This window comes from Mizuhopecten yessoensis, unplaced genomic scaffold (genome assembly GCF_002113885.1).
Source record: "Mizuhopecten yessoensis strain PY_sf001 unplaced genomic scaffold, ASM211388v2 scaffold4449, whole genome shotgun sequence".
Lineage (NCBI taxonomy): Eukaryota > Metazoa > Mollusca > Bivalvia > Pectinida > Pectinidae > Mizuhopecten > Mizuhopecten yessoensis.
The window spans coordinates 49,129-64,350 of NW_018405552.1; the positions used below are offsets into that span (position 1 = coordinate 49,129).

The 15,222-nt window shown below is 37.3% G+C and overlaps 1 protein-coding gene and 1 long non-coding RNA gene across 9 annotated transcripts in view; both read left to right on the plus strand.

Moving 5' to 3' along the window:
- LOC110449058 overlaps positions 1-4,462 on the plus strand; it is a 30,421-nt gene extending 25,959 nt beyond the window's left edge. For all 8 annotated transcript variants that reach the window (XM_021495634.1, XM_021495638.1, XM_021495633.1 and 5 more), the window contains 3 exons: positions 610-806; positions 2,292-2,507; positions 3,220-4,462. In XM_021495634.1, coding sequence (XP_021351309.1) covers positions 610-806; positions 2,292-2,507; positions 3,220-4,261 — 1,455 coding nt within the window. In that variant the 3' untranslated portion in view covers positions 4,262-4,462. The remainder of the gene's footprint in view (positions 1-609; positions 807-2,291; positions 2,508-3,219) is intronic.
- Positions 4,463-5,800: 1,338 nt separating this feature from the next.
- On the plus strand, positions 5,801-13,440 carry LOC110449059. The gene is made up of 2 exons (XR_002462813.1): positions 5,801-8,199; positions 8,491-13,440. It is a non-coding gene; the product is annotated as an uncharacterized LOC110449059 (long non-coding RNA).
- The last annotated feature ends 1,782 nt before the right edge of the window (positions 13,441-15,222 follow it).

Below are 15,222 nucleotides of genomic sequence, written 5' to 3' on the forward strand. Positions count from 1 at the left end.
CCAATGTAGGGAGACAGTATCACAATTTCCGCATATTGTAATGTTTAATATTAAACTGATGAATATTGTATGTTGTTTATTGACAGAACAGTGTTTTCTTTCAATATTAAAGAATTTCAAAGCAATCCAGACATTAATTCTGTTGTTTTTTAATCAATGAGTCACATGTGTCCATTTTTCTGTACTTCAGGAAACCGGCTACCTATTTACCTATTTGAAGTTTTTCAAGAACAATAACTCTTACATGCAATTACTTTTATTATAAAATGTCAATTTTTAATCGTTTATAGATAATTAATTTTACACAATTTCAGCATTGATATACGTATACATTAATGCGAAACTTATCTATATATGTCACTATCATTTTTATTGACATTATTTTGCAAAAAAATGTTTCATTTTTTTTTTCAAAATTCACTCTTTTTTTTACATAAATTTCCATTTAAAATCCTCAAAATTCTGACAACCTATATTTTTTTTGTGGCAGAAAATTTTCTTTACTTCAAAGCAATATAACTACAAAATTACCTTAAATAGTCATCTGCCTCTTGATATATATATATATATATATTAATAGTTATTTTGTTTAAAAAAATATTTTTTCAGGACAACTTTCAAAAAACCCTAGAAAGGAAATACAAATATGGACAACAAACCTTCTTGTTCACCAGAGAGAACTACCGATTTAAATACAGGACAGACTTTCGAACCTTTCGACAGGTGAACCTTGACACAATGAAAACCCGTGATATTTGTCGTCGCCCTTTGTTTGTGTCCCTAGAGGATGTCAAAAATAAGAAATTGTGAGTACAAAATATCAAAAAAGAAATACCTCTTGGTTCATTCCATTGCAAGTATACAATTGTGTATCTTTATCATACAAAAACAAAGGTAATAGTTTCAAGCTAAGCAAAATCCATGCATATATAATTAATAATTGGAGGATGGTTCCTGCACAACAACTCAATAAAATATAACCAGATTTTTTCGAAACATTTCTTCAGGTTGGTAAGTATAAAATAAAGGTTTATGTATCACAACCAGTAAGTTTTTATATGTGACATTTTGATGACTACAACGATATACACCCTGTCTCTTTCATCAGACAAATGATGTAAAATGTGTACAAGTTGGCAATAAATAATCATAACTGATCTGGCTACGCTATAAGCATATGTACAGTTGTTATACATGTACGAAATGACGAATCATATCGATAAGATTATTTGGCTAGGATTTGTTTAATTCCTGGTCATAAATGTGCAAGCTGAGTCTATGCAGCCATAAAGCCTATAAAGATGCTTTGCAATATCCTAGTACACCTTAATGATAGAACAACTAAAGAAACCAGTAGCAGAATGTATGTACAATATCTGATGCAAGAACTGTAACACATCTTTTATCATGGAAACTGGCAATTTGGGGTCAAACTTAGTGAACACAAAGAGGATACGGAAACCAAAGAGGGAAAGAAATTATCCAATCTGAGAGGAAGCAGTTAGAGTTCCAGATCAATATATCAGCACTGAACCGAGATGAGGGGGCTCATAGACTCACACATATCTTTCACCAGGTATTACACATAGTATAGCCGAATCAAGTTGTGGGTTTGATTTGTTATTTCATACATGTAGCACAACTAAACGCACATATGCTTACAGCATATCTAAATGGACTTATTTATATATTGCCATGTTTTCCACCTTTGTGTACATACGCGTGATTGGTCATTTGTCTAATGAGGGTGACGGTATGTATCATACTAGTCATACTATCATACTGATATGTCGCACATACACACTTGCTGATTGTGATGGATAACCTTCAACTATATGACCAGACTTTGGTGAACTTTGTCAGTGGAAAAGTTGTTTAATACGTGATAGTTATACATGTACGTAATTTGCTTAATTACAAGGTGTAGTCAAATGTAAAACATTCATGTAGCTCTGAGAAATTCTATTTCGTAATTACTGTGATAGCGGTGAAATGAGGGAGTCATCTGATATCAGTGTTATTTAAAGTACTAAAATACGTTAACAATGCAAAAGTCACTACAGTCTGGGTCAGGAAACCTACACTAGTATCTGATGTAAAATATTCACAGAACACATTGTAAAAAATGCTGTGCAAAAACAGCACAGCTGTTAATTACAAAGAAAATAATAAAATATACATGACATGGTTACTTTAATTGTGCAATTGCCAGGGAAAAATCTCCAGTAATTATAAAATTAAACACAAGTCATTTTTAATGCAATGTTGAAAATCCTTGTTTCTGTGTCCAGCCCTCCGTGTCTAGAAGTAGTGGACCCGATTAGTAAACCACCAACCTTTGTACCATGGGATTTGTCCAATGATTTTGAACTTGTGGAACTGGAACGAGTGAAACCCGAGTTTAAGGCTATCCGTGACAGGTTCTTTGAGACGATGGACAATGGCCGCTTCGATCTTCTGTACATCTACAGGGTACAGAACTGGCGCCTTTATCAGGACTACGAACTGTAAGTTGGTGTCAACACTAGTCCTAGCCATCATTCACTCCATTTCAATTGAACCTTAAGAAATATTTAGAATCCTTTGATGTGTACCTGACTTTCCTATTAATCTGTTAGAACTCTTTGTAGTGATCAGGTTACCCCAAACTGCTGCCAAAATATTAACTATGTATCGGGAACTTCAAAGTATAACCATAGGTTTAATAAATCAATTCTGGAAAGAAACTCCTACATTTTACAGTATTTCAGAGTATTCCACAGCCCTTTTCAGAGTTGATGCAGTTATTTAAAGTGCTAGAGTTGATGTAGTTATGACATTTAAAAAACAAATGAGAGGAATGAAACCCAACATTTTGCATTCAATTGAGCAATGTTTTAATTCAAATATAAGACGTCAAAAACAAATATAACTGTTTCATAAATCAGATAAACAATCATTATTTTTACAGAAGAAAAAAAAATATTTACCACAAAATAATTTGAATGTGTTTAGCAGATTTTCCAGTCTGACATACAAAATACCTTGGTCTAGAAAAGTAGGTTAAATATGGGGGTTTCTTTCTTTAATGAAAAAAGGATAACAGAAGTTAAAATGCAGCAAGGATGATTATTTAGATATAAAGCCTTTGCAGCAAATTGTTAACTTTAAAATAAAACTGGAGAAACTGAAATCCTTTAAATATCAGTGTTACTGAATCTTAAGCATGTTTTTCTACAGGAGGAGAAAGAATATGAAGAAGGAAATTGACATTATAGAAGGTCAGAGTCGTGATGTGAATGAGAAGTTTCTGTTCCATGGCACAGACTCTATGAAAACCTGTCAGGGAATCTGCACAAACAACTTCGACTTCCGAACAAGTGGAAAAAATGCCACAGTGTATGGCGAAGGATCCTATTTTGCAGAGACAAGCAAGTACAGTCACAGCTACACACAGCCTGGTAAAAACAAAGAAAGGTACATGTTCCAAGCAAAAGTTTTGGTTGGACTATCCACTAAAGGTAAATCTTCCTATCGACGACCCCCTGAAAGGCCTGGCCAGACACACAAGCTGTACGACTCGTGTGTAGATATTGAAGATAAACCCAATATGTATATCATATTTGAGAGAAGCCAGTCATATCCCGAATATTTGATAGCTTACAGAGAGAAGAGTACGTCTGACCTTGGTATGGCAAATATTGGTACCAGTCATGCCATGGCAACACCAGTTCAGACTCCAGCAGTTACTGTAAAACCAAAATTAGCTCCAAAACCAATGGCACCTACAGTAGCCATGCCTCAACAAGCACCAAAACCAACGGCACCTACAGTAGCCATGCCTCAACAAGCACCAAAACCAACGGCACCTATAGTACCCACACCAGTACCAGCGCCACGTGTGTCTAGAGCGGCACCACAGCCAGTGGCACCACTTCAACCGCTTGTTTACCCTTCAAGTTCTAGCCATGAAGCTCCAGCCTATCGAGCTACATCAAGTCTTACCCCTTTGTCATATCCTACAACTACTGCTTCAGATTACCGTGACAACCTGAAACGAAGCTCTACTATCCAAGATCATGAGCGTGTTGCTAAGGAAAGGAGCTTTGGGGCCTATGACCGGAACATAACAGGGGATCAGATGAACCAATATTATGTAGAGGATCAGCTTGAACGGAGACGCCGGGCCACAGAGTATGCCTCTGATCTTGAAAAACTGAGGCAAACTACGTCATATACTCCACAACAGAAAAAGAAGGATGAAGGCTGTGTTCTTCAGTAGACAAGGCAGACTTTGTTAGAAGATTAATTAACTATATAGTATTGATTCATTTCTAGAACAGAGATGAAGAAAGTGTATTTAAAGATGCTCCTTATGTTTTACGTCAAAAAACGTCTTGTGTTTAGAAGGGGTATTTTTGGAATTTAATTTGTATCATTTTCGTACGATTTTGAACTTAAATGGAAAAAAAAAAAAAAAAAATCAGAAGGAGATAACACTGGGAATGTACGAATTGGAGTAAAAGTCTTTTAAAATGTGAATTTTAAACAAAAATCGGCCCATGTAACAGACGAGTCTCTTTAAAACAATGCCCCTCCTAATTCTGACACGCTAGGCCAGCTGTGTCCCTAATAAACAATACCCCTCCTAATTCTGACACGCTAGGCCAGCTGTGTCCCTAATAAACAATGCCCCTCCTAATTCTGACATGCTAGGCCAGCTGTGTCCCTAATAAACAATACCCCGCCTAATTCTGACATGCTGGGTTAGCTGTGTCCCTAATAAACAATGTCCCTCCTAATTCTGACATGCTAGGTCAGCTGTGTCCCTAATAAACAATGTCCCTCCTAATTCTGACATGCTAGGTCAGCTGTGTCCCTAACAAACAATGCCCCTCCTAATTCTGACATGCTGGGTTAGCTGTGTCCCTAATAAACAGTGCCCCACCTAATTCTGACACACTAGGCCAACTGTGTCCCTAATAAACAGTGCCCCTCCTAATTCTGACACACTAGGCCAGCTGTGTCCCTAACAAACAATGCCCCTCCTAATTCTGACATGCTTTCTAGGCCAGCTGTGTCCCTAACAAACAATGCCCCTCCTAATTCTGACCCACTAGGCCAGCTGTGTCAGAATTAGGAGGGACACTGTTTATTAGGGACACATTTGGCCTAGTGTGTCACACCTAGTGACTGTCACTAGGTGTGATGGATGTCCCTCCTAATTCTTACATGCTAGGCCAGCTGTGTACCTAACAAACAATGCCCATCCTAATTCTGACATGCTCGGCCAGCTGTGTCCCAAATAAACAATACCCCTCCTAATTCTGACATGCTGGGTTAGCTGTGTCCCTAATAAACAGTGCCCCGCCTAATTCTGACACACTAGGCCAACTGTGTCCCTAATAAACAATGTCCCTCCTAATTCTGACATGCTAGGCCAGCTGTGTCCCTAATAAACAATGCCCCTCCTAATTCTGACATGCTAGGTCAGCTGTGTCCCTAACAAACAATGCCCCTCCTAATTCTGACATGCTAGGTCAGCTGTGTCCCTAATAAACAATGTCCCTCCTAATTCTGACATCCTGGGTTAGCTGTGTCCCTAATAAACAGTGCCCCGCCTAATTCTGACACACTAGGCCAACTGTGTCCCTAATAAAAAATGTCCCTCCTAATTCTGACATGCTAGGCCAGCTGTGTCCCTAACAAACAATGCCCCACCTAATTCTGACATGCTGGGTTAGCTGTGTCCCCAATAAACAATGTCCCTCCTAATTCTGACATGCTGGGTTGGCTGTGTCCCTAATAAACAGTGCCCCGCCTATTTCTGACACACTAGGCCAGCTGTGTTCCTAATAAACAATACCCCTCCTAATTCTGACACGCTAGGCCAGCTGTGTCCCTAATAAACAATGCCCCTCCTAATTCTGACATGCTGGGTTAGCTGTGGCCCTAATAAACAATGTCCCTCCTAATTCTGACATGCTGGGTTAGCTGTGTCCCTATAGCTAATAAACAGTGCCCCGCCTATTTCTGACACACTAGGCCAGCTGTGTCCCTAATAAACAATGTCCCTCCTAATTCTGACATGCTGGGTTAGCTGTGTCCCTAATAAACAGTGCCCCGCCTATTTCTGACACACTAGGCCAGCTGTGTCCCTAATAAACAATACCCCTCCTAATTCTGACACGCTAGGCCAGCTGTGTCCCTAATAAACAATACCCCGCCTAATTCTGACATGCTAGGCCAGCTGTGTCCCTAATAAACATTGTCCCTCCTAATTCTGACATGCTGGGTTAGCTGTGTCCCTAATAAACAGTGCCTCGCCTAATACTGACATGCTTGGTTAGCTGTGTCCCTAATAAACATTATGGAATGTGTATTATGATTTATCACATTAAAGAAGTAGTTTGAATCCTAGAGATAATGGAAGAGACCTTTAGAACAGGTATTGTTTTCCTGGATAAATAAAAAGGAAACATAATTTTTGAAAAGTAGTTTTGTTCTATGGATAATGGAAGAATTATTCTTAAAAGGTCAATGGTTCCTCTGCAATCATTTTTCTTGATGATAAGCCTCAACATGAACAGTGATCCACTGTTTAAGATTCGTTTAAGAGTTTTATTAAACACAGTTACAGTTAAATGTTATTATTATTATTATTTAATGGACTTTTGTTGTATACTGTATACAGGGAAATTTCGCTGCAGTTTAATTTTCACCTTTTTCGCCCTCGGTAACGAGAATGAATTTATCATCACAGCTAACATTTGTAAACAATATAGTATACTTAGTAATTTAATGTGAAGGGTGATTTGATATTGGGCGAACATTTTAACGAGCAAACAAAAATTCTGTATACAGTATTAAATTTATATTGTAATTATTATATGTTGTTACTTCTCTTGTTCTAATGGTCTGCTTAAAATTCTTTGAAATGAAATGTTGCCGACATTATTGAATCCTGAGTTATGTATCTATTCTAGCTTGTCAGATGTAGCGAAATGAATTTTTGTCTGACTTATTTTATAATTACCAGGCTGTGTGATCATTGATCATCAAGGTAATTCAGAATTTAAAGTTTGCTGTTCCTTTATACATATGAATTCTATGTTTCCCACATGATCTTGTTGTATTGATATGATTTTTCCTGATGTGATAGAATTACTACCAATCAAAGAAATTGTGTAGATGATTGTTGATAAATGAACCTTCAACCCATTTCTGTTATAAGGATTCTAAAATGGTGTGATCCTTATTGGGCGATAAGTATAGTTCTGTAAATAGAGATAATAATAGTATGGGGTCTGTGAATTAATTAAGTTAGCATGAGTAACAATACAAATTAATATTGAAGTTTTTACCTTGTGTCCTGGTAAAGGGCTTTAAGTAGTGAGGGACTGTAAAGAGGGTTTGGATTAGCCCCTGTTATATGTTAATTGAAGATACACAATGTACATGTACTAAATTATAAATAGCCTAAGGGGATAATGAGGTCAATCCCTCAACAGAAGATCAGGTATCGAGGTCCCTCCCAACAGATGGAGACATGGCGTTAGAGGTTAATAATTTGTGACCCTAAAGTATTAAGACCGATGGAATTAATAATCGCTAAGCTTTGAATAATTAAAAAGAAAAAGGTGAACTGCAATACAAGTACGTCCGTTATATAAATTAGCAGTGAGCGATTTTGTTGTTGATGGGTTGTTCGAAAGATACATGTATATGTGACGCAGAACTGGCCCGAGTTGTTCATTGGCAACCAGGTGGCCAGTTGATAGAGTGTCTGTATAGGGTTCAGAAGGTCCTTCAGACAGCTTCAAATCCTGGTCTGACCATGCATTTCTCTTAGGTGTCAACCTCTGAAACTTCCAATAAGGGAGATCTCCTTCATTCCACATTTCCAATGAGAAAGAAAGTGCATGAAACAGGACTGAAACTGCTTTGTTCAATTTATCTGTCCCTTTTTATGTATCAAAATAACTCCAAAAAACATACATTTGATTCCGACTCGCCAGTGTTACGATCATTATACACACACCCTGCAGTAACTAAGAGATCATTTATTGACAGGATGAAACATTTTGAGTTTGTGTGAGTTTGGACTAGAATGAGGGAATTTTGAGAGGGATTGGTAAATTTTGGTGAAACTGGAGGAGTCTCCCTCCTAGTGAGGGAGGGTTGATGGCTATGATTTCTCTCCCTTGTTACAGTCACTAGGTGTGATGCCTATGATTTCTCTCCCTTGTTACGGTCACTAGGTGTGATGACTATATGGGTTCTCTCCCTTGTTACAGTGACTAGGTGTGATGGCTATGTGGTTTCTCTCCCTTGTTACAGTGACTAGGTGTGATGGCTATGGGTTCTCTCCCTTGTTACAGTGACTAGGTGTGATGGCTATGCTTTCTCTCCCTTGTTACAGTCACTAGGTGTTATGGCTATGATTTCTCTCCTTTGTTACAGTCACTAGGTGTTAAGGCTATGATTTCTCTCCCTTGGTACAGTCACTAGGTGTGATGACTATGATTTCTCTCCCTTGTTACAGTCACTAGGTGTGATGGCTATGATTTCTCTCCCTTAATTGTTACAGTCACTAGGTGTGATGGCTATGATTTCTCTCCCTTGTTACAGTCACTAGGTGTGATGGCTATGATTTCTCTCCCTTGTTACAGTCACTAGGTGTGATGGCTATGATTTCTCTCCCTTGTTACAGTCACTAGGTGTGATGGCTATGATTCCTCTCCCTTGTTACAGTCACTTGGTGTGATGGCTATGATTTCTCTCCTTTGTTACAGTCACTAGGTGTGATGGCTATGATTTCTCTCCCTTGTTACAGTCACTAAGTGTGAGTGACCAACACTTGTTACAAGTAGTGGGTGAATGCTCAGCAAGGGGATACCCAAATCTGGGTGGTTAATAGTGCATTGCCTTTGGTGAGAAATTCTTATTAGATAATGCAGTAGTGGAACTAGACGGGGTCGATCATCAGCAACCAGGCAGCTCAATTGGTAGTCAGCCTCTGACTAGAGTTCGGAAGGTCCTGGTTTAAACCCTGGTTGGACCCAACATTGCTCTCTTCTGTTACATATAAATCTAACATGCTTCATAATGATAAGTACAAAGACACCTTGAAGGCACTGATTCTTGATTTGATACTAAGATAGACCATGTTTATTGTTGATAATTATATATATAACTGTCAAATTATTGAATTGGGAATGTGTTGCACAGCAGAGTAATACTAACATTAAAAACAACAAAGGAGGAGTTAGGGTATTGAGATCTTTAAACATATGCCATGGTAATATGTCTTAATTGTCTTCTAGAAAGTGGACATCTCTTACGTTATGGTGGCAGCAATGCTATGTTGCTAGGCAACAACAACTATTGATATGTTGCTTGGTAACAACTGCCGCCAAGGAGATATTTTATAAGACTATCATGCATTGTTGTATTTGCAAATTTGTCTCCCCTAAATCCTCAATGAGCAATTATTTGAGTCATCATAATTGCTAATGATGGTACTCATAGGATACATTCTATGTTTTTCCCTTAATGTTACACCCGGTTTGCCAAACCGAAGATAGCACTGTGCCTGTGCAATATTTATATGCTATAGACCAGTAGCTTGATCTTTTACAGAGCATATTGTAACTTGTAATTGTGCTATTAGGTAGAAATTTGTTTTTAATAACATGCTAAAACAAACTTTATTACTTTATTAATTTCCTATGTATACAGTAATGGCATCATCTAGCGTCACAGTTATTCCTTAATCCCATTTAATCCTGGAGCCATCCATGTGCATCCTGGTGTTGGCCATTTTGCCTGATTAGTCTAAACATGGTGTTTAAAGTTTGAGAGGGAATTACTGGTTATAATAAGCACATAAGTTATAATGTAGGTTGCTCACATGAGCTGGGATTTTCTAACATGTGCTTGAATTAGAAAAACATTTCTCGCATGAAGAAATCATTGGACATGTGCATTGGAGGTGAGCCATTTCTTTGCTAACATAAACTAACTTGAAGCTCATGGGCAAAACTTCACTTGCATACATTTCTAACTTGTTTCTGACGTATCAGCTGCTTCGATGATGAACTAATGTTAAAGTTTTCTGTACGGTAGCTCACCTGGCACAAAGTGTCTTAGAGCTAAGGTTAAAGTTTTCTGTACGGACAGGTCACCTGGCACAAAGTGTCTTAGAGCTAAGGTTAAAGTTTTCTGTACGGGTAGCTCACCTGGCACAAAGTGTCTTAGAGCTAAGGCTCGAGTTTTCTGTACGGGTAGCTCACCTGGCACAAAGTGTCTTAGTGCTAAAGCTAGAGTTTTCTGTACAGGTAGCTCACTTGGCACAAAGTGTCTTAGAGCTAAGGCTAAAGTTTTCTATACGGTTAGCTCACCTGGCACAAAGTGTCTTATAGCTAACGTTAAAGTTTAATTAGTTTTTAAGAACTATTAATACAAGCTTACAACATGTTTTTTTAAATATGTTTAGAATCGTAATGAAAAAAACCTTTGATCAATTCATGAACGTGTATTTCCATCTTTCTCTTAACTTTGTTTATTTGATAAAATATCAATCAATTGGTTGATTTAATCATCAGTTGGAAAGAAAAAGTTTGGATTTTACAGCAGGTATCTTGATATGACTTGTTAAACTCTCGTTTTGACCCCTGTTTTGACCACCCTTTTAGATTGTATCTTGGTAAGCATTCTTTGCATAATATTTACAAACAAATGTAAAGATAGGTCGATCATTAAACCCATATCTAAATGTTAATAGAAAGTCATGAAATGAAATTTTGATAATGTATACATATTGTGATAATTTTATTAGCATTAATTTGTGTTTGTGAAAATAATACATTTCTATTGTTTTAGTTTACTAAATCCTGTAGTTTCTAGAAAATTTATATGTATATATAAATATATAAACACGTATATAAATTCAGAAATTTGATTTCATCAGCAGATTACACTATGTCCACTTTGAATATATTTGTATGGCTTACCTGGCAGAAAGTGCCTGCAAACTAAAGGTATGGTGCAATTGTCCCTCGTCCATCCTTAAACAGCTAATTCTTGATATCATTGTTTTTCAAAAAGTAGGGGATAGATCTTGCTTAAATTTCATATGAATATTCCCCTTTGTCCCTAATTGTGCATATTGATTTGAATAACAAGATGGCCACCGAACAGCCATCTTGGTTTTTACAGTTAAAGTTTGTTATTACATGGAAGTACTGGGGGATGTTTGTTCTATTTATAGACACCCCTTCACTTGGATCTTACTTATGTTCATTTTCAGCTTTATTGGAAAAAATTCACCAGGAGGCAAACACATCTGACATCTTTAATTCGACTGTTGAAGTTTGCCATTACTAACTGTTCAGAAAGTAAAATCACTGTTCTTTCTAAAGTTTCAGCCGTAATACTTCCTGTTCCCTATTTCGGCACATATTCAATTTGAGCTTAAGCTGTTCTGCTTGATCAGAAGAAATATGCGACTACCAGAAATCAGAATTTTCTTTCTGTCTATTTTTACACTTTATTACTTTATATACTAGTAAGTAGGCCAAATAACAACCTTAGTATAGAACTTTGACCAAAATTTACAAATTTGCATTATCTCTCCACATGACTCCATATCAGCTAAGAGAAAAGAACAGCCCAACTTGGCTAGAACCAATGAAGATCCTACAACGTCGGGTAGCAAGATCCCTCTTGGATTTCATTTCTTTGAACATCTTCTTCAATACCGAAAAATCTGTTGTCCATAATATTTAGCCAGTAGGTAAATAGGATGACGAACTATAAAGTTTCTTCTATAACTGACCTGGACCAACATTCAAGGTCACTGGTGAAATATTAACAAAATCAAGCAAAATTGTCTAAAGAACTATTGAAGGTCGCGATCTATAGCTATGATACTAGGATAGGTCATGTAGACCAGCAGTGTGGAACTTCTTCTAATACACATACCTTGTGTCAAGGTCAAAGGTCAACTTTGTGAACTGGCCAGGTTCAAAGATTAACATGGGTTTATATAATGGGTAAAACGATTTAAAGAGTAAACTTCTGAAGTTCAATAAGCCACAGGGTCATTATATTTAGCCAGTAGGAATCTGGTATGATGTGCTTTAAATTTTGTCATATAAATGACCTTGACTAACTTTTAAGGTCCCAGGAGTCAAATATGTTAAAAAAAGTCAACAAGGTCCAGAGCAATGCTGAGTAGACATGTAGACCAGCTGTGAAAATCTATTTCTAATGTACAGTGGTAATATTTAAGAGCTAGCTCAGAGATCATATGTTAACATAAGTTATTTAGTGGGTAAAAAACTTGAAGAAAACTCCTTGTAAGGTTCACACCATTGTGGGTCATGACATTCAGCAAGAAGGTGCCAATGCAAGGCCTTGGGTCAAAACTTGAGAAGTTGTGGGAACTGTTGAAAACCCAATTATAACTTGGGAAGTTGAAGGAACTGTTGAAAACCCCATTATAACTTGGGAAGTTGTGGGAACTGTTGAAAACCCCATTATAACTTGGGAAGTTGTGGGAACTGTTGACAACCCCATTATAACTTGGGAAGTTGTGGGAACTGTTGAAAACCCAATTATAACTTGGGAAGTTGTGGGAACTGTTGAAAACCCCATTATAACTTGGGAAGTTGTGGGAACTGTTGAAACCCCCATTATAACTTGGGAAGTTGTGGGAACTGTTGACAACCCCCATTATAACTTGGGAAGTTGTGGGAACTGTTGAAAACCCCATTATAACTTGGGAAGTTGTGGGAACTGTTGACAACCCCATGATAACTTGGGAAGTTGTGGGAACTGTTGAAAACCCCATTATAACTTGGAAAGGTAAAAAGATCCCTATCATATTAATATTCATATACTGCTGGGCGTAAAGGAAAGAACACAAACTTGTTACCAGGATCTAGCCCCTCCCCTAGGACACAAAATTAACATGAAATCGATGAAATGTCAGTCCCAATAACCATACACATACAATGTATGTAAACTGATCTGAACAAGATTTGCTATGAAGCATCTTTAGGACCAGAAGGACAGACCTAAAATGAACGTATATTTATAATACTTATTTTAAAGGGATTATTTTGCAATGAATGTCCAGATGAGTGATACAAGCCCTTTGGACCTTTTACTGCATGAATGAGTATACTTAAGCTAACATGCTTTACTGTATCCCTGTAAACACCATATATATTGTTAGTGATGTTTGTGATAATATCAGATAAAAACCTGCAACATATACTTGAAAAATTTGTGCTCCAGTATATCTCCGGTGATCCAAATGGGCTAGGTGTGACAGGCCCGTTAGGTCTTGTTATTTTTGTTTTTGAGGGTTTGAGTTACTTTAGGAATGTTGTCATGTTCTCTTGTGTTGTTTGTATAAAGCTTTCAAAAAATAAAGGAATACAAGAGGTAGAATGGTGTCGTTTTCTTCAGTTCCTTACTACCCTTTAAAGAATAAAGAAAAAGAGTACCCCTTTTCATTTCACCGTCCCATATCCGTTTTGTTGGAAAATATTTTGTTTGTTGCTTCCAGAAAATTCTTTACACACTGCATATGTAATTCCGAAGTACTCGCAAGTATTACATACAGGCTTTCAACTTGCACGAGAGTGTAGCAGCGACTATAGACTCGTTTGATTAGGTTACCTCTTTTTCTGCTATCATATGAAGGCACATTTGTTGACTTTCAACAGAAATTAACGTGAAAGTATCCCTGTTCTATAACACCATAGTTACACTACTTAAGAAAAAAAAAGAAAAAAAAATTGCAACAAAGCAAATTGCGTTTACAGCCTCATCTAGGGTGAGACCCCACATACTTCTTTGTACCATAAGAAAGGGAAGTTTTACTCGCGGAAAATGTTTGTAGCTAATATTGTGGAGTAGTGCATGTTATAGCACAACAAAACAACAATAGAATACTTAAATGTTAACAAAATTATAATTCAAAATCTATAAAACTAAGGCAAAATATGGAGAAAAATAATTTACACGGAATTCCCAGAAAGTGTAGGATAACATTCGGAACGGTTATCGTCATTGCTTAAATTAGGACTCCCAAATGTAAATGGGATCAAATTCAATTCAAGTAACATGGCTTCTCCCTAGTGGGGACAGAGGTAGTGACAAACCACAAGACACTAATTATATAATCTAAAACATCGACCTAGTGTACATGTCTATACAAGGAAATGTTTAGAACACTACACTTTTGACATTTCAAACATTTGTAAATACTGTTAACACGCATTGTGTTGGTATTGATGAATCAATACATGTCCCCTACTGGCGCCCCCAACACACTAAACAACATTGTTAAAGAACCGCTGTACATAAAACCAGCATATCCTATCGCTAGTATTAGTATTAACTGACTTATTTGCATATTGTAGACCATTATAATAAGTTAATACTAACTAGAACTGTAAGCCAAAGGCTAACTAATAACCCCCGCTCCTATACAGACCAGAACTGTAAGTCAAAGGCGAACGAACACCCCCCGCTCCTATATAAACCAGAACTGTAAGTCAAAGGGGAACGAATAAAACCCCACCCCGCTCCTATATAAACCAGAACTGTAAGTCAAAGGCGAACGAAAACCCCCCGCTCCTATATAAACCAGAACTGGAAGTCAAAGGCGAACGAATACCCCCCGCCCCTATATAAACCAGAACTGTAAGTCAAAGGCTAACGAATACCCCCGCTCCTATATAAACCAGAACTGTAAGTCAAAGGCTAACGAATATAAACCAGAACTGCTATATAAATCAGAACTGTAAGATTAAGGCTTACTAAGGCGAAGCAATTGAACAGCAATCCATAGTCTCCCACCAGTAATGATTTCTTCATTGAGTGACTGAAGTGTACTCTTATTTAAGTATATAGGTACTTCTGTACTCCCTCCCAGTGCCAAAACATACTTGCAAACCAAATCTTGTTAGCCCAGATAAACTTGTTTTGCTGAAATCGTCCTAGTTGTTGGGTAAGAGATGTCAGGACAAAGATTTTTAACAAAGGGCCATAACTATTTAAAAAGGGTCGAAATGAAAAAAATACTAACCTGATGCACGACATCAGGGGTAATTACCATATCTGTAAAGTTTCATTAAAATCGGCCCAGTAGCTTAGGAGGCAGACAAAGTTTTTTTCAACAAAAGGCCATAACTCCTTTTAAAAGGGTCAGAATGAAATAGTACT